This window comes from Galeopterus variegatus, unplaced genomic scaffold (genome assembly GCF_000696425.1).
Source record: "Galeopterus variegatus unplaced genomic scaffold, G_variegatus-3.0.2 Scaffold432, whole genome shotgun sequence".
Taxonomy (NCBI): domain Eukaryota; kingdom Metazoa; phylum Chordata; class Mammalia; order Dermoptera; family Cynocephalidae; genus Galeopterus; species Galeopterus variegatus.
Window position 1 is genome coordinate 137476 of NW_007726543.1, and position 23734 is coordinate 161209.

Genomic DNA, 23734 nt, shown 5'->3' on the forward strand with positions numbered 1-23734 from the left:
TTAAAATTTTTTTTAAAAATTAAAAAGTGAAAAAAAAAAAGATGTTTGCTATGTATCCTGTTTTGTTTTTTGGTGGCCGGTCTGTATGGGAATCTGAACTCTTGACCTTGGTGTTATAACATCACACTCTAACCAAATGAACTAACTGGCCAGCCCAGCTTTAACAATTATGTAGAAATAGAATCAAATTAAATATTTCTAGGGGTATTTTAATTTTTGTTGTATGTTCTTTACTAAAATTTTCTTAAGTGATAGGGATATACTTCTATATTTATTGAAGCCAGTTAGCTCAGTTGGTTAGAGTGCCTCCTTGTAACACCAAGGTCAAGGGTTTGGATCTCTGTACTGGCCAGCCGCCAAATATAAACAAAAATATATTTATTGATGAAAAGGTAATGATAATTTGAAATTAGTAAAGATTTAGCTATTATAGCACTTACATTTTAGCTAGCCTTTTCTCCACCCATCCAAAGGGCCACATGACTTCTTAAAGTTTTTCTTTGTGGTGTTCTCTACACCACAATAAAACAGTCTGTCTTTCTTAACGATATGGGTATTTCCTAAATCTTGACTCTCTAATACCTTTGGGACTCATCATTAGTAGAAGCAGAGAGGGTTTGCTGTGAAGACTACTCCACTTTCACTGTTTAATGAGATCTGCATAGTGACTCTGGTTAGCTATAACCTCTCAGAATACCTATTAGAGCAGCTAGTATAAAGGGATATCATGTTCTTCTAAAGTTAGTAGAATTTAACTTAATAGTTGGCTATACATTAAAAATTCTGTCAGGACCACCACCATCTCCACTAATATTACCATGGGATCTCTAAAAGACCTGTTGTGTAGATGCCAAACCATACACATGTTCCCATCCCAGTTTAAATGTTGTAGTAATCCACACTGAGTGTTGGAAATGTTGAGTGTATATTGGTTTGCATTGGTTCTACTGATATGCATAAAAAGATCTAATGTTTAATTTCTTTGTAAGAAATATTTTTAAATCTCTTAAAAGGAAGATATACTGAGACATTGCCATTAATACAGAACTGTAATTGAAATCAGGAAACTGAAAGTTTTCATTCTTTATGTAAATCTGTAATTACCTAAGTCTGCTATAGTTCCCTTTTCTAACCAAATAAGATTTTAGAGGTAGAGGTCCTAACCATGTCAGATATGAATTGAAAATAAATGATATATACACAATCATAACATGCATAATTTTTATTTTTTTATTTTTTTTATTTTTTTCCTTTTTGTCTTTTTTCGTGTCCGGCAACGGATCGCAACCCTCAGTGTCGCGCCTGTACCGGACCGGGACCGGCAACGGGATCGCAACCCTCGGTGTTGCGCCTGCACCTCGCTCAGCCAGTGAGCGGGAACCGGTCTGTATGTGGGATCCGAACCCTTGGCGGGAGCGCCGCCGCACTCCCAAGTGGCGCACTGTAGCAGTGTGCCACCGGGCCGGCCCCAACATACATAATTTTTAAATCTTCAGAAGAATGTTTTATTCTTAAGCATACATAAGGTCTTTTGTCATGGAAAGTCTTTAAAAAATATTAAAGGAAAATTTAAGGGAATCCCTAAAAGATTACAAATCTTATACAAAATCTAATACAAAAAAAATAGATTTTTGTATTAGTTTAGGAGTAAAAAGAAAAGATCAATGAAAGGCACAAAAAAAAGTAATAAAGAAAAAACATACTAAGTAGAAAGCAGAAAATAAGAGAGTAGAATTAAAACCAAATATATCAATAGTTGTCATAAATGAACAGAACTTACCATTTCAGTGACAGAGATGATCAGATTTTATTTTATGTTTTTCATTGAAATGCTATTTTTGAGAGCTTCACCTAAAATACATCAAAATAGGTTGAGAGAAGGTAAAACATGGAAAAGACACACTAGGCAAATGCTCAAAGAAAAGCAGGTATAAATGTATTGATGCCAGGGAAAATATGCACACTAAAGCTAAAAACATTTTTAGGGCTAAAAAGGGTCATTATAATGAGAAAAAGAAGAATTCAGTAGGAAGACAAGACTTTTCTGATGTATACATGTGTGTCTGTATACATATTCATGTATATGTATATATGTACAAGGGTGCTTCAAAAAGTTCATGGAAAAATGACATTAAAAGATAATATTAATCTTTCCATTGATTTTTTGAAGACACCTTTTATATATAATTTGACAAATTTACAAGGGGAAAATTAGTAAATCTACAAATGTTAGTAGAAAGTTTTAGTAGGATAAAGAAGTTTCGGATTAGAAGTTACAGAATATTTGAACAACACAAATTAAATTAGATCTTTACCTCACACCGTACAAAAATATGAAGGCCAGATGAAATGGAAGCCTCGATGTGGAAAGCAAAAAAGCACCTTAAAACTCTTAGAAGATGTTTATACATAAATAAATAATTTCCCCCCCTTTTTTTTTTATTACAGTGTATGCTAGCCTAAATTTTGGCAGTAGGACACAGCAAACATTTGGTAGTCAAACAGAGCATACTTCGACATACTGTGGTTCAAATCCAAGTCCAGGAAACTTCACCCTTCCATCCTATCCCCTCTCATCACCTCGAACTAGTCCAAAGCACACATCTCCTCTTACTATATCTCCAAAGAAGTCTCAAGATAATTCCATGAACTTCTCAAATTCCTGGCCTCTTAAAAGCTTCGAAGGACTATCAAAGCCAAGCCCACAGAAAAAGCTTTTCAGCCAAAAATCATCTGACCCAACAGGTAGAAATGACAATAAAAATCAATACTTTGTTCAAATTTGTGTGTTTGAATTAGTACTTTGGAGTTAATACACAGGGTTGTTAGATCTTTAAAAGCTGATAAATTACATTTTATTTCTCTGAACTTGTAAATATTGAGGAAAATATTTAGCAGTATGTTAAATAGATCAAATGTATAATATAAAATTCAAATGAAATTGTCATTTCTTGCTTTTCTTATATTGCCACTTCAAAATACTTTTTCAGAACTAGGCAAATAATAGTGCTTTATAATGGACATGAACCCCATATGTTGCCTGAGAGCCTACTAACAAATTTTAGCTTCTCAAACATAAAATGTCATTCACATATTTACTATAATCAATGCCTAATATTCATTTATTCAGTATTTATTGCATGTTTATTATATGCTAAAATTATTTTGAAGGTTTTCTATTGTTTGTTATAAACTAAAATATTTTCTTAACAATGGCCCATTTCAAAATCATGAAATTAGCATGCACATACATTCAGGACAAATCCACTCAAAGAGTCTATTAATGCATCTTCTATATCCCATATGCTTTTCTATACCCAGCTAAACTTTTAAACTATCCCACAACACCAATGTTCTAGTTTATAACCGTAAAGTAAATTTATTGCATATTCAGTCAATTTTATCACTTTCTCTTAGCACTGAGCCTTCACTTTCTTCTACTAATTTCTTTCTGTTTGTCTTTTCTACAAGATCAAATGAAACTTTATTCAGCTTATTCTCCCCAGTGCCCAGTATTACTGCTTTGCATATACTAGTCATTCAAATTTTGCTTATATAACTAAATCAAGCCAGAAAAGTAGCCTTTGTAGCATATTATGAACTTTACCATAACAAATATTAGTCACGGTGATGATGTGTAGAAAGGTAGAATACAAAATTTTAACTTGGTATATAATATTTTTCATTTAATGTAAAAGGATTTTAGATGGCTTATTTCTGTTAAATTTGTTGGGGAACACTGACACTTTTGTTTCATCTCATTTTAAATAGTAATCTTTATTTTTAATTAAATATAATGTGCTTTTTTATTTAGAAAACATTGTATTGCAAACACTCGTGACTATAACTCTTCTTCTCTGAAATTGAAAAAAAAGAAAAAGTAAAATATATGTTTTTCATGCAGGAGAAAATTCTCAAGAAAAACCTTCTGCAGTTCAGCTTACACCTGCCTTGGTGAGATCACCATCTTCCCGACGAGGCCTAAATGGGACAAAGCCTGTCCCTCCCATACCAAGGGGAATAAGCCTTTTGCCTGATAAAGCTGATTTAAACACAGTGGGACACAAAAAGAAAGAGCCTGATGAGATTTGGAAGAGTGAAAAAGATGGTCTTACAATTGATCTTTCGGAGTTAAATTTCAGGGATAAAGATTTGGATCAAGAAGAGGTTAGAACCAAATATAATTTTTAACAGTTTAAAAATACTTGTAATTTTCTATAATATTACAATTGCTATTTAAGGAAAAATGAAGTGCTTATTATACCTCAACATTTTTTTCTTACTTATAAAAATATTTTATGTTTATTATGGAAAATACAGTGAATTATTAGGTTGGAATCATACCAGATCCCACTACCCAGAATAATTTACAGTTATCACTCTAATGTGTTTCCTATCAGTACTTTTTCAATGCATACATTATTTCCTTTTAAATTAAAATTATGAATAATAATACAGCAATACACTCATGCACTGGCCCTTCCCAGTGAATAATTTGCCATATTTGTTTCCTGTTTTTTAAATAAATGGGGCCAGTTAGCTTACTTTGTTAGAGCATGGTGCTGATAACACCAAGATCAAGGGTTCGGATCCCTGTACCAGCCAGCCACCAAAATAAAATAATAGTAATAAATAATTAAACAAATGAAATGTAACATAGTTTCTTCCCAATTCAATTTCTCTTCCTTCTTCAGAGGGAACAACTATTAACATCAATTTATGTTTTAGGTATTTTTCTATTTTTTATATTAATGTATTTATATATTTATTTATGGTCAACAAATGAAATGTAACATAGTTTCTTCCCAATTCAATTTCTCTTCCTTCTTCAGAGGGAACGACTATTAACATCAATTTATGTTTTAGGTATTTTTCTATTTTTTATATTAATGTATTTATATATTTATTTATGGTCTATTCATACAATTGATTTTTGTCTTATTACCAGTCTTTTGCTATTGCAAACAGTACTGCAGTGAACATTCTTGAGCTTGTCCTTTGTACATATGTTTGAGTTTATTTATCTTTATGAAATTGAGATTATATTAAATACTCATCTTTGAATCCTAGATCACTTTGTTTATGCTATAAAAATGTGTTGCCCACATGGTAACTCTGTACATATCAATTGTGTCGGAGAAGGAATGTGGTTGCTGTATTACTTTGGATTCAGAGGACTGTTTCCATAGATGCTCCTTTTTATCATTTGAGTTTGCCTGATGTCAGGTTTTAAAAGTGTTTTACGTTAAACATGTAAATGGAAACACTCAATCCTGATATTTTATGGTCTGATTTTAGCCTGTTTTAAAGATGTAAGCATCATGTGCTGATAGTTTGTTCAACAAAATAGAGTAACTTAATGAATATTCATTTTAAAAGTATGTCTTTAATGTTAAGCATGCTTAAAACTAACTTATCAAGTACCAAAATTGGTTCTTAATGAATTAAAGTAGCACTCAAACTTCTAACTGCTTGTGAAATCTTTTCCTGATTTTTTTTTTTCTTCCTACTCATTTGTATTTCATTGGTGCTAGGAAGGAAATTCATTTGAAGGTAAAAAACATATAGAAAAGGCATTTTCCTACTTAACTCAAATTTCATCTGATCCTACACATTTTTGCATGGTTTTTATGATAACTTAAAAATACCCTTTTTTTTCTAGAGGATAATTAAAAGATGAGGTTCTTTTATATAATTATTAGTAAACACAGGGGGATACTATTGTTTTTAGATATTCAATCTTCCAAGCTTTTAATAGGAAAATGGCCCTGCTATTGAATCACATATATTAATCGTATAGTTGTAGACAATGGCCTATCCTGCCTTCCAGTTGCTAATATGATACTTTTCACTTATTGTTTTGAGTGGGTCACTATTTATCTTCTTTGGTGTGAGTTGACTTTAAGAAAAGCAATATGTATTTTATGGATTAGAATTGTATTCTTATGTCATAATGGGGAGTACATTAATCAATTTTTTCATGCAATTTTACTTCTATATGCATTTTTATATTGAAATTGATATGTAAGTTTTTATAGTACTTAATAATGAACCAAACACGTTTGTTTTTATTAATTTACTTAATCTTTATTGTAACTTCCTGAGTTAAGCAAGGCAACATCTATTGTTTTTTGTTTATGTGTATGTGTATGTGTGTGTGTTTGTTTTTACAGAAGGGGCTCAGAGATATTCTATGTCTTGCTCAAGGTCATAAAGTAATTGGTAGCGCTAGGATTCAATCCCATTTCACCCAACTCCATGCTCATTATGGTTTTCATTGTGCTACATTGCTGTAAATCCATTAAGGGGTTTGTTGAACCTGTATTCCAAGTGTGAAGACTTAAATTTATGAACGTTTTCATTAATTGAAGACAGATGCTTTCATTAAATGCTTAATATTATGAGTCAAAATGTAAACAGAGCAGTTTGTGTATGCTTCTGTGTCCCTTTATTTGTTCAATTCTATTCCCAGCCTTAATATATTAGTTTGTAATGACAATTTCTACTCTCTACTTCTAAAAATACTTGGCTTCAGATGTTGCATACAATAATCTATTATTCTGTGAACTCTAACACTTGCAAGCATGGTGTAAATGTCAAACTTTAGAAAATGTATTACTTTCGTTAACCTTCTAGAACTTATATGTAGCCATATCAGCATACCGTTGATCTAAGGTGACTTCAACTCTGATATCTACCATCTGATTCAGTGATTCATTTATTGAGTAATTGAATTAATACAATATATTTAGTCATTGTGCCTGGTACTAGAGATACCATGGTGAACAATAGCTGAGATTCTTCCTCTTAAGAAGCTTACAGCCTAGGGCCGGCCCGGTGGCTCACTCGGTAGAGTGCGGCGCTTGGGAGCACGGCGGCGCTCCTGCCGAGGGTTCGGATCCCATATAGAGACCGGTCAGCTCACTGGTTGAGCGCGGTGCGGGCGTGACACCGAGGGTTGCGATCCCGTTGCTGGTCGCGGTACGGGCGCAACACCGAGGGTTGCGATCCCGTTACCGGTCATGAAAAAAGACAAAAAGGAAAAAAAAAATCTCAAGAGAAGCTTACAGCCTAACAGGTTATTTATAAATACCCAAGTGATATAATCTACGTATTTATACCATTTACATAAATATTAGCATACATCTTGTCAGTACTGATTATGGAGTGGTTAGCTAGGTATAGTAAATGGAGTTTAAAATCTAAGGGTAACTTTTACTAATATAAGGAATTTATGGCTGGCCAGTTAGCTCGGTTGGTTAGCGCACAGCCTTATAACACCAGTGTCACTGGTTCACATCCCTGTACTGGCCAGCCACCAAAATAAATTTTTAAAAAGTATTGAAACAAAAAAGAGAAAAACAGGTCAGTGCTTACAAAAAAAAAAAATATATATATATATATATATATATATTTTTTTTTTTTTTTAAATTTGTTATCTTGTGAAGTTAATTGTTTTCATTTTTTTCTTAGATGCAGAGCTCTCTTAGGTCCCTCCGTAATAGTGCAGCTAAGAAAAGAGCAAAACTGAATGGAAGTATTTCTGATCTTGAAAGCCCTGATTCTGCAATGAAGCTTGACTTGACTTTGGACTCCCCATCTCGATCTTCTTCTCCAAACATCAGCTCCTACAGTGAAAGTGGAGTTTATAGCCAAGAATCATTGACTTCTTCTCTGTCTACAACTCCCCAGGGGAAGAGAATAATGTATTTTATTTTTTGGCATGTTAAATGAATGCTTATCTGTAATTTGTGATCTAGAGCCCTAATATCATATTTGGAAAAAACTTAAAACAATTTATTTTTCAGTTTTCAAAATGTTAAATACATTTAAAAGACAAAGGGAAAGTTTACAGATACAGGTTGAGTATCCCTTATCCAAAATGACTGACTGGGACCAGAAAGGTTTTGGGTTATAGATGTTTTCAGATTTTGATATATTTGCATATGTATCTTGGGAATAGGACCCAAGTCTAAACATGAAATTCATTTATGTTTCATATATACCTAATACACCTAGAATAAAGGTAATTTTATACAATGTTTTTAATAATTTTGTACATGAGACAAAGTTTATATACATTGAATCAGCAAGCAAAGGTGCCACTACCTCAGCGACTCATGTGGACAGTCTGTGGTTGTTTGACATTACCATTATTCCTGACTATGAATTTATATGCTACCAATTGGCAATCATTTTTTTATATTTATTCACACATAAGTATTTAACAGTAAAAAATATGACATACCATTAATATAGTGAAAAAATAATGTGTTCAGGGTGGCTAAGCTGCACATTAGCATCACCAGATTATTTGTATCAGCTGTTAAACGACAGCAACAACAAACTTTGTGTTGTGCACCTATTTTAACTGTGACCTGTCATATGAGATCAGGTATGGAATTTTCTGCTTCTGGCATCATGCTGGCACTCAAAACGTTTCAGATTTTGGAGCATTTATGATTTTCAGATTAGGGACACTCATCCTTTATTACCATGCTTGGCTTTAGTTTGGGTTGGGGGTGGAAAGAGAGAACACAACCCCAACTGTAACCTAGAGCACTTACATTAACATAAACCCTATTCCCGAAGCCTCAGTTGTTCTTCCTTTCTCAGATTTATCCTTTAGCTTTTGACCTTTAGCTTTTTTTCTGGATCATTGATTCTTTTTCCAGTTGATCTAGAGTTAATATTACTGCCTCTGTTTTAAACTCAGCACCAACTTCCTCTAATTTATATAAAAGTTCTCCCTAGCTGATATCCCACTATTTCTTATATCTTATTTCAGTTATCTTGTAGAAGCTCAGGACTCCATGCCATAGCCCTCTCCAGAGCTCCCTACAGCAGTAATGCTGGAATTAGAGTCCTGGCCACCCCTTGCTGACAGAGAATTATTTTAGAGCATAGCAATTCCAACTATTTCAGATTACCCTTCTAACTTCAAAATCTTAAGCAGTGATCCCATCCTGATTTCTGGGCATCTTTGTGACTTTATTGTTTGATTTTGGGGAATCTCTTCCCCTTTTATTTTAGACAAAAACCTATGAGTAGAATTGCTAGGGCCTAGGGTAGATATATTTAAATTTTTAAATAACTGCTAAACAGTTGGTATATGAGTGAGAGTTATGGTTGTTTCACATTCTTGCTAACATTTGGTCTTATCAGTCTTTTAAATTTTATTTTCCTTTGATTTTTATCCTGAACCATGTTTACATACAGCTATTAGAAGTAAATACTTACAATTAAATTAAAATGATTTTCACTTTAGTCAATTGGAACTTTATATCTCTAGCAAATATGGGTAAATATAGACTGCATTATCAAAGGAGAGGTGTATTCTGATAACTTCAATAGCAAAGGGTGTCTTATATCAGCAATTCATAGCATTAAACTGAATTTTTGTGTCTTGTTCTTAGAAATTTATCTCATCTCACAATTTTCTCCTCCACATTCTTAACTTATGTAGCAGCTTATTTTGCACTTCCAAATTTTTCTTACTAGAAATTCTTTTGTTGTAATTATGTAGGTAATTAATATATAATACAGTATATTTAAAAAATGAATTTGGAATGGCTACATGGACTGGCAAAGTAACTGTTTACATAAAGTTATCAGACATTTAAATATATTTATTTAGCTTTAGACCTAAAGTCCTCCTATGATCTTCAATGAAGGTAAAATTTTGTTTTATACATTTACAGTTACAATCTACAATTGCAGATCATGTGAAGAATTTAAGCAGTTAGGAAGAAAAGTTCATTTTATAACATTTAGAATTGACTTTCTATATTGTCTCATGGAGTTTTCTCTTCAGATATTAAACTCTGTGAGAAAGGAGTTCAGCACACTTCATTAGGGACTGAATTAGCTTAAGTGAATTTAGGATTTCCACATTTATTTTTAATAGCTTGAGAACAATTATTCTTAACCAGCTTGCATCCTGCCTTAAGATTCATGGCCAAGGAAAGCTACTACTACCTGATGCAAGGCTTTTATCCTTAAGTGGGTTTGGAAGAGAAAATTGTTGAAAACCACACTTCTAAAGACTGAAGGTTTTTTTTCTTTCATCCAAGTCATATACACTCAGTTTAAATGTAAATTCACAGTAATCCACTCTAGCAAAATTAATGTTTAAAAATATTTAACAGTGATTTCTCACTAAGCCCATTAACAAATACGCTTATCCAATTACTAAGAATTGTACTTCTTTATAAAATCTCTTCATAATCTTCAACACTGAATTACTGACATTACAATACTTATTAATTTAAAGCATTTACCTTGGGCTGGCTGGTTAGCTCAGCATGGTGTTATAACACCACGGTCAAAGGTTCAGATCCGTGTACTGGCCAGCCACCAAAAAATAAAAAAATAAAGCAGTTCTTTTATATTCAGATATAACATTCTTCAGTTTTCTTTCTTTATGAAACAAGGTCTGTAGGCCTTTATAATGTCAGGAAGGTATAGCAAAGAATAGTCTGACAGGAAAGTGCCATATGCCAAATTCACATGTTGCTGATCTCCTATGATATAATGAAGTCTCTATTTTTGTGTTATCATATATGAGGGTAGATAGTATGTTAGGTAATTAGGATTCATTTTATTTTGTTTTGGAATGGGCTCCCTTGGATCAGTATTTTTTATTTACTTGCCCAGGCATTATACAGTACAAGTCAGAGTCATTTCCTGCGGCAATCCTCTAATGATTAAGAATTGGCAATATGTTAAGTTCAAAGGGTGAACTAAAAATATTTTTAAAATACTGGTAGCCATAGTTTTTCATACATGCTGCTGCCTTATTATCTAAAAGTTTAGTGAGTTAATGAAAAGAATAGAGAATGTGTGATAGGAGTGTTGAACAGCTCTAAATCTTAAGTATTTATTGAAATTACTTTGTTTCACTATAGGTCAGACATATTTCCAACATTTGGATCAAAACCTTGTCCAACGAGACTTTCTTCTGCAAGGAATAAAAACTCTCATATAGCTGAACAAAGCCCCAGCGCAGGTATTCTATGACTGTTTTATAAATATGACTTACAAAAAGTATAATTTTTAAATGATGTCAAAAATGATAGCAGGTGCATTTCAGATTTAGAATTTTTGTAGTTACCAATGAAGATTAATCATTTTTTAAGTCCTTAAAAGGTCATTTTGACAAGAATAAATATAATATTTTTGGAAGAAAAATCATTGATTTCCTTTTAAATCCATATGTATATGTATGCCTGGCTCTCACACCCAGGTATTTTGATTTAATTGGTATGGAGTGTGACCTGGCTGTCAGAATTTCGAAGGCTCCCCAGATGATTCTAATGTACGGCATAGTTTGGAACCACTTGACATCACAAAAGACAATTTCCTTAAAAAATATTTAACTAGTAGTTAATTTCATATGTATCTTGTGTTAAGAATTTTGTGAACTAACCTGGAAGTGTCTAATTTTCTATCACTTCTCAGAAAATAGATTTAGTAATTAGTAATGAATTAGAAAAATATTTGGACTATGATCTATTTAGGATGGGGATTGCATGTTGTTCTTTAGGATTAGTAAAATCATATTAAATTGTGAATAAGTTGTAACAAATTGGGATATGATATTCATTTCACACGATCTCAGCATGAAAGTGGTAACAACTTTAAGGCTGCTTTAGTTTTTACATTGTAATTATCCTTCTAAAAAGCTGAATGATATGCATATAATTGTTTGCTAAGATTATTAATTTCTTGCTCTTAAATGTCTTAATTTCATCCCTTCTTTTTAATTCCTACTACCATGGCTTTAGTTCATACTTTTCCTCATTTCTTTCAGACTTCGTTTCCTAAGTTTTCTCCCCAGCTTCAGTCTCATTCACTTACAGTCCATTCCCCACAATACAAATCTGACTATATTGGCCAGCCTAAATTCATTCAGGGCATCCTTCTATGATCTGGTTCCTGTCTACCTCTACTGCCTCTTTTTTTCACTTCCTTCTTTGTATCTTATGCGCCAGTTAAATTAAATCAGACCACCTTCAGTACTATTTCCTATCTCTTTACAGTTGTATATACAATTTCTTCTAGATGAAATCTGAAATCCGTACCATACCCTATTCAGCTGTGAAAACAGCTCAGTTGCATTCCTAATTCACCAAGATAGAGAGATTATTATCTTTTTTGTAATACCATTACATTTTGCACTGAAATTTTTTATAATGCTATTGCAATTACTTTGCTTTCCTTTGACTCTGAGATTCTTGATTCCCAGAGATTGCTTCTCTCTGATTACCTGCCATAATCAAGAATCCCTGACTTACCAGGCATTCCTGGTATACTAGCTTGCACAAAGCTAGTGTTCAGCAAAGAGATAGTTACTCTATTAGGCACACGAAGAGAGTGTATATCTGCTTTGCAGTCTGAAAGAACCCAGATGGAATCCCAATTTTATATCTAATAATAGTATTCATAGTCTATGCAAGTTACTTAACTGCTTTGAAACTTAGTTCCCTCATTTGATAATATGAACCTTGAGAAGCGTAGAGAAGATTTAAGTATATAACACATGTAAAGCACCTAGTGCATAGTGGGCACTCAGTATGTATTTGTTCTTCTACAGGGAGAGACACAAAGAAATACATAAACTTATCCTTTAATCCTTTTTAAGGCTGATCATCCTAATCTATTTTTATAATTTTACAAATATTTATGTAAGATTGGAGAGACATCTGGTTGCTAGGTTATATCTACTTTGTCAAAATGGAATCCTGGGGCCGGCCCGTGGCTCACTCGGGAGAGTGCAGTGCTGATAACACCAAGGCCCCGGGTTCGGATCCCATATAGGGATGGCCGGTTCGCTCACTCAGTGAGCGTGGTGCTGACAACACCAAGCCAAGGGTTGAGATCCCCTTACCGGTCATCTTTTAAAAAAAAAAAAAAAAATGGAATCCTCTTTTAGAAGAATATCTTTGGAAATGGAAAAAGAATAGGTTTAGAAAACCTGGATTTGAGTTTCCTTCTGACCTACATCATGTGACCTTGGAAGTCATTTTTGTTCTAGCAGAGTGAGTGATCTTGTAATAGTACATACTTCTATATGGAATATACAGTTTCTCAAACTTGGGGTACATGTAACATATATAGATTCTGGGCCCTCAACTCATACGTAATGAATTCATCTTCATGGTTAGAAAACTACTTTTAACAAATAACAGGTATTTCCAGGATCAAGATTTGGAAAAACTACTATTATTGAATTCACTATAAGATATTCTTAGTTAAATTTAATGTTCTTTCAAACTGTTAAGTTGCTAATGGTTTTGGATTTTACAAATTTGGGTGTGTTTTGTTTTCAGTAAGCAAGTGATTCCTATAAGTTTATCATGGTTTAATTGGTAAAACATAAAAATGATAATGCTCAGAATAAAGACCATCTGAAGATAAAAACAAAAGTAACAATTATGTAAAAATTACAAAACCAATCTGTCTTTACAACAGTATTCCCAATAAAAGTTTCCATATATTTTATCACTACCTTTTACACAAATTGTGTTAAATTACCTGAATGATATTATAGTAAACTTCTTTCCTATAGCACTAGATCAGTGTCACCTATTAATAGAAAGCATTTGTACCCAAAACCAGTATCTTTTTTTTTTTTTTTTTTTGTCCTTTTTGAGACCAGCCGCACCACGCTCAGCCAGTGAGTGCATTGGCCATCCCTATATAGGATCCGAACCCGCAGCGGGAGCGCTGCTGCGCTCCCAGCGCCACACTCTCCCGAGTGCGCCACGGGCTCGGCCCCAAAACCAGTATCTTTATGAGTCTTACTTTATGAATTAACTATCAAAACTAATAATTTATTACTGTTTAATGGTTTACATAGGAACTATATGTAAAAATGGACTGTGACTCAAATATATACTACCTAGGATTTTTCATTTAATGGACATTTTGTGGTTGTAATAGCTGCAAAGTATTAGTATAACGTGATCACTTTAAACACTCAAATGTAGATTCAATTTTTTATTATTTGTTAAAAGTAGGCCTACATTAGGATTTTGCTTTTGTTTTAATTAGGGTTATAATAACATTTGGGTGCCTGTATTTACAATATGCTAGGCACTATGCTAAACCCTTTACATGTATTTTCTTCGTTTAATCCTAACAACAGTTTTAGAAGAGGTACTGTGATTTTTAGAAATACACAGTATTTGGTTCAGTGTTTTCCCCAGGTTTTCTTAGCAGTTTAAGTGGCAGTGGTATGATTTAAAGCAGGAAGCATGATTCTAGATACCAAGCTCTTAATCACTATGTATTTACTGCATCACCAATCATTCCAGTACAGACCCATTACATGGGAGAGAAAAAGAGAGAAATGGAGAATATAGACATCTCTAAGGCCACAGTTTTGAAATTCTGCATTTAAATTTTTTTCTTTTTAGTGTAAAGTTAAAAGTGACATTTAAACATTAAATGCATGTCATATTTTTTAAACATATATATTTGATTGTTTCTTTTAAACATTGCATTTTGTATTTCTAATTTTAAAGCTTGTCTTATGAAATGTTGTAGTATATCATATAATAAATGTTCTTATGTGCTAGTAAGATTTAAAAGTATTACATGATTTAAAACAGGATAAAACTTTTAAAAATTACTATAATGTTAGAATTTCTAATATTATGTTACCTTTAAAAGGTTAGAAGGTGAGATAGATGTAGAGGGGAGATATGTATCTATCATATAATATTACCTAAATCATTCAAATAAATATCTATTTTATTTTATAGGGATTACAACATCCAGTGTAAGCATAATTGGTCAACGTATAAACTATGGGTTTGGATGTGGTGATTTTGAAGATGATAGGTCATGTGGCACTTCACCTAGTGCTTTAAAAATACAAAATAAGGAACACCAAAGACATAATAAACATACAAAAGGTTAGTCAATTTCATGAAAGTTAATTTTTAAGATTGAATATCTCTAATCAGAATCCTTCCTAAGAATACCAATAAAGAAAAATTAACCGAGAATCTCAGTTTTGAGGTTTTTCATCTTACCCTTCTGCTAATGTGTTGTTGCTTAAATAATTTTGCTGAATAGGAGAACACACAGGTTCCGTGTGTTGGTTTATGGGCTTGCCCGAGGAGCCAATGCAGGGAAGCAAGTGCCCATGAGGTTAAAACTAGGGATTCCCTGCTGACCTTTACCTTCCGGACGTGAACAGGTACATACACACACATACGCGCACACACGCATGCACACAGAGTTTTTACAAGACATTTTACCACTAAAATGGGGTGGAGGAAATCACGTGAGTAAATGACTCCCAAAATGTCTAGTTAGAGTGTGACTATGGAGTACAGCTGTGGCAACAGGAATATATTTTCCCTGTGGTAGAACCTGGGTAAACTTCTTTGTTATCACTAACCATTGTTGACAATTTACATTATCTTTTTTAGCTTGGTAGCAAGTAGCACCTCTGTGACTGTTCTGTGCATTTCTTTTTTTTTTTTTTTTTTGTGACCAGTAAGGGGATCATAACCCTTGGCTTGGTGTCGCCTGCACTGCGCCCAGCCAGTGAGCGCATCGGCCATCCCTATATAGGATCCAAACCTGCGGCCTCAGCGCCCCCAGCACCTCTGTGCTCCCAGCACCGCACTCTCCTGAGTGAGCAACGGGTTCGGCCCTGTGCATTTCTTTTTTTTTTTTTTTTGTCTTTTTCCATGTCCGGCAACAGATCGCAACCCTCAGTGTCGCCCCCGCACTGGACCAGGACCGGCAACGGGATCGCAGCCCTCGGTGTTGCTCCCGCGCCTCGCTCAGCCAGTGAGCGGGAACCGGTCTGTATGTGGGATCCGAACCCTCGGCAGGAGCACCGCCGCGCTTCCCAAGCGGCGCACTACAGCAGTGCGCCACCGGGCCGGCCCAAAGGGTATAAGTATTGAGATAAATGGAATAATTATTAGTCATTGTTTTTCAAACTTTGTAATCTAAAATAAATAAGGAGCTGTCCTTTTTTGTGTGTAGCAACTGTGGTCAAGATAAGTTCAACTTTTGAGCCAGCCCTGTGACTCACTCGGGAGAGTGCGGCGCTGGTAGTGCTGAGGCCACGGGTTCGGATCCTTTATAGGGATGGCCGGTGCGCTCAACTGGCTGAGCGTGGTGTACACCACACCATGCCGAGGGTTGCGATCCCCTTACCTTACCGGTCAAAACCTTACCGGTCAAAAAAACAAACAAACAAAAAAAAAGATAAGTTCAACTTTTGCACTTTGCTGTTTCTGATTATCTTAAATCATGTTTGTGTAGGCAATCAGGAATTTTAGAACATGGATATTTTCTGTGCAAGTAACCCAAATGGAATGAGAGAAATTAATTAGAAACTTTTTCTTGTATTTTTTTTGGTAAATTTCTTAAAATTTAATGTATGATGTAATTTCATATCTATTCTATATGGCAGCAATAATTTGTCCATTGTTATTACAAAAGAGAATGATAGAATTTTTCCATATTTATTTCCATATTTTATTTCACATGTGAAGAAAATCAAGGACAAAAAATAATTTTCTTCTTAAAAGTAATTCATACCCTAATGTTATAATTTTTTAAATTTCCTGTTTTTAAAATTGCTTTGAAATAATTGCTGAATATGTTCATTCACTGCTGGTGGCATCCTTTTTTAGACAGCAGTAACATAAACATATTTACATCTTTTGACCAGCAGTTAGTTCTACTCTAAAAAATTACTTCACACTCATGAATTTAACTCTAAACCAAATACCTGCTAGATCTATCTCAGCAACAAGAGCAAGCATGTTTGTAACCAGACTTAGCTCTCTTTCCAGACCTGCTCCTCTTCCTTCGTTATCCGTTTTTATTAGTAGCATTATCATTTTGCCAGTGATGGATGATTAAAACTTTAGAGTCTTCTTTATCTACTTCCCCTTACCTTCCCAATTTTGGTGGTAGTCCATCCTACCATGTCTTCTCAGTCTAACCTAATGTATCTTCTCCCACAGTTGTAATCTGTAATAACCTTCTGGTAAGACTTATCTCTTGTTTTTGTCCTTTTTTAATTCAGGCTGCATACTCTTCAAGAGCTGTCTTTCTAAAATACAGTCGTCTCTTCTGTACTCAATAGTCATTCCCTATGTCTCACAGAATAAAGTTCTTACTCTATAGCATAATTTTTAAGACCCTTAATAATCTTGCCTCAGCTTAACATTTCACATTACCTCTAATATTTCTCTTTTCATGCCTTATGCTGTAGCACTCTGAATACTAGAAGTTTTCTTAGTTTGCATGCACAGGGCCTAGATGCCCTTTCCTAATCTTAATGTGTCCAGATCATGTATGTTTTTTGAATACTGGCTTAAAAGCCACTTCTTTAGAAAACTTTGCTCACTTTCCTTAAATTATAAGTTTCTTAAGAATAAAGATACTGTCATCTTTATATCTCCATTATGCTTTGTATATGATCATGTTTAGTGACCACATGTGAAATGAATGGAGTGGTGATTAGGTAATCAAAACTAATAGTGTAATCTTGGATGTAATCATTCAAAAATTGTATCCTCAAATAATCTGCTTAAAGTGAATATTCAGTTCAGTGCTGAAGAGAATAAAAAGACTTCCAAAACAAATATTGGCAATGAGTGGCTAGATGGATTCATTTCATAAGAAACCTCAGACGTTTTTAGTATTAGCTCTCAGAACCAGCTCCTCTTCTTCCCATTCATTTCCTTGGCTAACTGTCCCTTTGAACCTGCCCGTTTTCTACATAATAACCTGGAGCCAAATTAATGACTTGAGAAAGTGATTAATGATAGATGCTTGGAGTATTAGCACGCTAGATCACATGAGTATACATGAAGTAACAAAGAGATTATATAAGGATATTTGTGTATGAAGAAGCCTTTAAACGTATTTTTCTGTATATTTTAGAATCAAGACTTAATGATCAATATTTCCTTCCACATTTCTTTGTTTAGAAGAAAATATTGTGTAAAAAATAAAAATACATTAAAAATGATTAGTTAATTTCAGCTTCTCTTATAAATGAAATTAAACTACTTAAATATAACATGTCCCTTGTATTTTTTCCCTTAGGAGATTTGTCTAATTATTCAGTCATCTCTTGATGTTGATGAATAGATTTTATATTTGTAGACTATTGAGCATATTGTTCCATTTACTGAGATTTGCTTCCCTTTGTCACAGAATACCTTTTTGGGCTACCCAGTGTTTCTATTGGTGTATGCTGTAAGGGTGCACATTTTGATTATACTTAAGAAGGATATGTATGAAAATGATCACCTACGTCGGTTTCATTTGTTAAATTCTATCATGTTCACACAAAGTTAGCACAAGTCTATTAGCCTTAGCAGGTTAGCAAAACAATCTTTGTGCTTAAGTTTTTTAAAAAATCAGTTATTTGATTAAATTTACCAATAGTTAGCTGCTTTTATTCACAGACCCTAAATTAATTGTATTTTGGTTTTTATTTGTTCTGCCTTGATACATTCATCTAACATATATTTATTAAACACCTACTGTGTGCCAAGAACTGTGCTAGGGTTTGGGTAAGAATGATCATCAAAAACAGACGTAGGTCTTATCCTAATGGACTTACAGTCTAGGAGGAGAGAGAATAATTAAATAATCAGAAGCTGAGATAAAAGTTAACCTAGAAAAATACAGGCTGCTTTGAGACTGATGTGTTCTGTTTTCAGATGTCAAAGGATTTCCTTCATGATTACTCTTTTGTTGCCCAATTATCATGCTGTGATTATTTGTTGGTATGCCTCTACCACTGTCAACTGTGGCATATGTAAACTCCTAAAGGGAAAGATAGTTTCTTTTCTCTCTAGTGCCTAGTCTATACTAGATATTCTAATTATAAATATTTATTGAATTAGTTAACATGTGTGAATAAATGAATTGTAAATTCTATGCATGAAGTAAATTTTCAGTTTTAAAAGACCGTGTTGCAATATCCTAAAATACTGTGTAAGTATTTTCAGATTTGTTTGTTTGTTTCTTTTTAGTACTTACAGGGTCATCATCAAATTCACACCAAACTTCCAGTTTTGACTTCACATCCACAAATACCTTATCAGAAGACTCAGTAGTAGTTGTTGGAAAAGGTATTTCAAAGTTATTTCACATTTTTAATTGTATGTGTTCTTTACACATAAGCAAAGCATATCAATATAGAATAGAAAAGAGTATGATTCAAGTGTTGATCAGAACTTCTTTTTTAAAAATTATTATGCTGAAAGAATTAGAAATGAATACTTAGCTTCACATTTCTATCCTCTAATGAAACTATGGTAAATTCATGTCAGTAATTTTCAGAGATGTATTATGTGACAGCTATAGTTTAAGTACTTCTAAGACAGTTGTAGGATGGCTAAGATAGTTTTAGCTTAGTTTAAATTCAAATGGTAGTCCTTATCTATCAACTTAATAATCAGTATAAATTAATATAATTTTATTAGGCAAATCCAAATTAACCCCTGTTATATATTTTAGGGGGACTTGGGGATCTTTGAACAATGACGTAATTGCAAATATCTTTTAAAACTAGTTTCTTTTTAATTGAAACACTACAAAGTAGTGATATACATTAAGGATATACATCTTATTTTTGTTCAAGATAATGAAATAGAATAAAATTCTTGAAAATCTTTCCTACCTTCTTTGCTTGATAGTCTCATTAGGAAAATTTAAGAACTTCCTCAGGTTGGCTCCATCTATTCTTACACATGTATTTTCTGTTATTCCTGTATTTGCTTTGTGTCTAACCAAACTAATTTATTCACCCTACATACAATCTCATACTTGTTCAACTCTGCATATAAATCTCCATCTCATAGAATTTCCTCCTCCCCTTCCTTACTTGTCTATCCAAATCCCTCATGTCTTTCAATCCCAGCTCAAATCCCATCTCCGTGAAACCATCTTAAACATCTAGCTAACGCCACCCTTTCCTTCCTGTGAACTCAGCACTTAAAATATGCAGTTCTCACTTGACATTATCATAAACTGCCTTCTGGTATCTCTTATATTATTGTCCTATTAGGGTATTTATTCTTATATTTTACAATTATTTAACATGTCTTTCTTACTCAACTATTTTGTTTGCTTCTTGAAGGTAAGAGTCTTGTTTTAAACTTTATCCACAGAGTCATCAAATGAATATTTAATGACTATTGGTTGATTTCAGGTGTATTTGGAGGTCCAAATTCAGCACCAGCAACCTGCAGCCAATCAGTAGTGTCTTCTGTGGAAAATGGGAATTCATTTTCAATTAAACAAAATATTGAACCACCATCAGGGATTTATGGAAGAGCAGTCCAGCAAAGTATTCCATCATATCTTGATGTTGAGAATGGAAAAGATGTAAGGTTATTTACTAATTTTAGGATAAATTTAATCTTACAATATGTCATTATTTTGTGTATATCAGATGTAGGGTGGTTAAAGTACTTTGATGAAAACTTTTTAAATCTTGTTGGTATAACTGAAATTTCTGATCCTTAATCATTTAAATAATAGATTATTCTCTTTTCCCACTAAATAAATGATTCTCATTCTGGTGATAAAGTATCTAGTATATTTTATACTATACATGTACTCTGTATACATGTATATGTATGTATGTATATATATATATATATATATATATTCAACAGTTTTCTTGGATACACTCAAGTAGAGACAGACTAATATTCTCAGGCACAAATTTAATTTGATATTAGCACAATGTAATTCTACTGTAGTAAATTTTCGGATTCTTAAAATAAGGACAAAAAATATATAGATTATTTTGTGTAGACATTTAATGTACATACATACAGTTATCTGAGGTGATATTTTAAATGTCACACTCCCTGAACACTTTCAGATATTTCATCTTTTTCATGCAGAGTAAAGTTTCTATTTCAAAATCTACTTATGACAAGATGAGACAAAAGAGAAAAGAAGAAAAAGAGCTTTTTAACATTAAAGATTGTGAAAGGAAGGAACAGAATTCCTGGGAAAGAATGAAACATACAGGAACTGAGAAATTGGCATCTGAAAGTAAGTAGAATTTAACTTTTGGTATTTTTTTTTCTAGTAATATTCTAAATCTGGTTTAATATGGTTTAACTGAGAATGATATATGACTAAGAGTGGAATATATTGACCTATAACACTAAAATTTGCAAGACGTTGGCATCTGAAAGTAAGTAGAATTTAACTTTTGGTATTTTTTTTTCTAGTAATATTCTAAAGCTGGTTTAATATGGTTTAACTGAGAATGATATATGACTAAGAGTGGAATATATTGACCTATAACACTAAAATTTGCAAGACCTGGAAGCTTCTATTATAACTATTATAATAAAATATTAATTTTTTTCTCATAACAAGAAAAATGATAGTTTTTCTGCCTTCTAGACTTACATATTTTTGGAGATGAGGTGGAAATATCAAAAAATGAGAGTTCCCATTATGAAAATATTGCCTTCAACCCTCCACTGAAAGGAGGGTCCAGTTTAAAACAGTCACCATCTTTAGTGTTTTCAGATTCAGGTAAGTCACTTATTTAAATATAAAGAGTAATGTCATAAATGCTTGTTAAGCTGAAGAGACCACATGTGTCCACTGCATCTTTTTGTTATAATTGAGCATCACTGCTTAGATTGATATTCTGTACACCTCCTTTTCCAGAATATTTGTTTTGTTTTACTTTTTTCACGTGAAAACAAAGTAACGATAGGTGATGGTACTTGATATTGATATAATGCCAAGTTTGAAAATTTGGTATTTAGCTGCATCTCTTCCTAACAAGTTATTCTCTCATGAGAATGGGAGTGGAGTAGATACAGAGAGGGAATCCTTAAAACTTCAGCTTCAGTTTTTTCATCTGTAATGTAGGAATAATAATAATAATCATGATTCCTTAAGGTCGTTGAATGAATTAAATGAGATAATGTAAAAGAAACGCTTAGCACAATACCAGGCAAGATAATAAATGATAGTGCTATTTTGTATTTGCTCTTCTTTCAGGATTGTGATATTCCAAAGCTGGAGGATTTTATTTATACATATCAGTCCTACATATGAAGCTTAATAGTGGTACATCTAAACCATCAAAAAAATGAAATGGGTCTATTTATTATATTCTTTAATTGGCACATTATCTTCCTCATATATGATTTACTCTAACAAAAACTGGTACTGATTTATCACTACAGTAATCCAAAACATCATATTTATCTTTTTACATATATTTTCTTGTCAGATATATGATAAACTTTATGAAAACAAGCATTCTGTCTTAGACCTCTTTATATAAAATTGATAGTAGATAGCCTCTGCCACTCATTATCCCGGGGACCTCAAATAAATTTCTTTGCCTCAGTAGAACTCAATTATTTTCTCAAGTTCAAAATAAAGATAATGAGAATGTCTACCTCATCTTTATTGAGAATTAAGTGTGCTCAAGTCTGCAATGAATTTATCACAAGGTCTGGCACAAAGTGTTTAATAAATGTTAGCTAATATCATTAATACCTTGTTGCCTTTGAATTTAAATGACTGATAGAAACATCTGAATATGTAATCAGTATGCAGCATCAAGTGAAATTTCTTGTAATTGTGATTTCATTTAATATTTCCCCATAAATAACATGGTTAATAAATAATCTTTTATGATAGTCATTTTCTAGTGCCTAATATTTCCTTTTTAAAACCATCTGTTAAACATGGGAAAAGAACCAAGAAATCTTTACCCACTTGCAAAAGCCGATTCTATTTGATCTTTTCCTTTCTAACACCCCCACTGCACGTGCCTTGCATTGTTTCCCCATTGTCTAGGGCCATGCCTTACATCTGGAAAATGCTTGATAAATGTCTGGTTATGGAAGAAACAATGTTCTTATTACTACACATAATCTTAGGATTTTTAATAACCATTAATTCTATACCAGTAAAGAACATCAGCTACAATTCTATATATAGATGCCATGAAGCTTCATTTTCAGTTGTCAGTTGTATGGTAAAACAAGTATATATCCACATGTTTTTACAAAATGGGATCATACTGCTTCTTTTAGCTCTTAAAATAAAGCTAGACTTTTGTATGACCCATGACTGATTAACCACTTATATTTTTCTATTAAATGTAATTTATCAATAATTTGCATATAAAAAATAAAGTTTTGAATAGCTTTGGTTTCTAGGCATTACAATTTTCTTGAAGACTAAACCATTAGTACTAGTTTCTATAAGAAATATTCATAATATCTGTAGACAAAATACCATTTGTGTCCTTTGTGTCAAGTTTCTTTCATGCTTTAATATATTTTCTTTTAGGTGATGCATCTCCTGGAGCCATTTTACAGTATAAAGAAAGGATGCCTTCTGTCACTCATAGTCCAGAAATAATGGCTTTATCAGAACTACGGCCATTTTCCAAACCAGAAATGGCACTAACAGAAGCCCTGAGGCTTCTAGCTGATGAAGATTGGTAAGTTCACCATCCTTAACTTAAAACTAAGCTGAGTTCCAAAAGTTTTCTGTAATTTTTTTTATCAAAAACGTTGAAGCACATTTCCTATTAAAATAGTCTTAGAAATGATTATATTAGCTTTTAGGCATCAAAATCTTTTCAACTTACTAATGTAGCTGAACTCTAGCCCTAGTAGTACTGTATTACCAGTTATATTATAACTTATATACCATATGGACATACTTTAGA

General features: G+C 33.0%; 1 protein-coding gene across 1 annotated transcript in view; it reads left to right on the forward strand.

Moving 5' to 3' along the window:
- FAM179B (family with sequence similarity 179, member B) overlaps positions 1-23734 on the forward strand; it is an 87015-nt gene that overhangs the window by 30045 nt on the left and 33236 nt on the right. Inside the window, exons 3-11 of the mRNA XM_008568709.1 lie at positions 2449-2745; positions 3905-4167; positions 7474-7706; positions 10908-11008; positions 19032-19130; positions 20213-20388; positions 20916-21069; positions 21430-21564; positions 23350-23503. Of these exons, the coding sequence (XP_008566931.1) occupies positions 2449-2745; positions 3905-4167; positions 7474-7706; positions 10908-11008; positions 19032-19130; positions 20213-20388; positions 20916-21069; positions 21430-21564; positions 23350-23503 (1612 nt within the window). The remainder of the gene's footprint in view (positions 1-2448; positions 2746-3904; positions 4168-7473; positions 7707-10907; positions 11009-19031; positions 19131-20212; positions 20389-20915; positions 21070-21429; positions 21565-23349; positions 23504-23734) is intronic.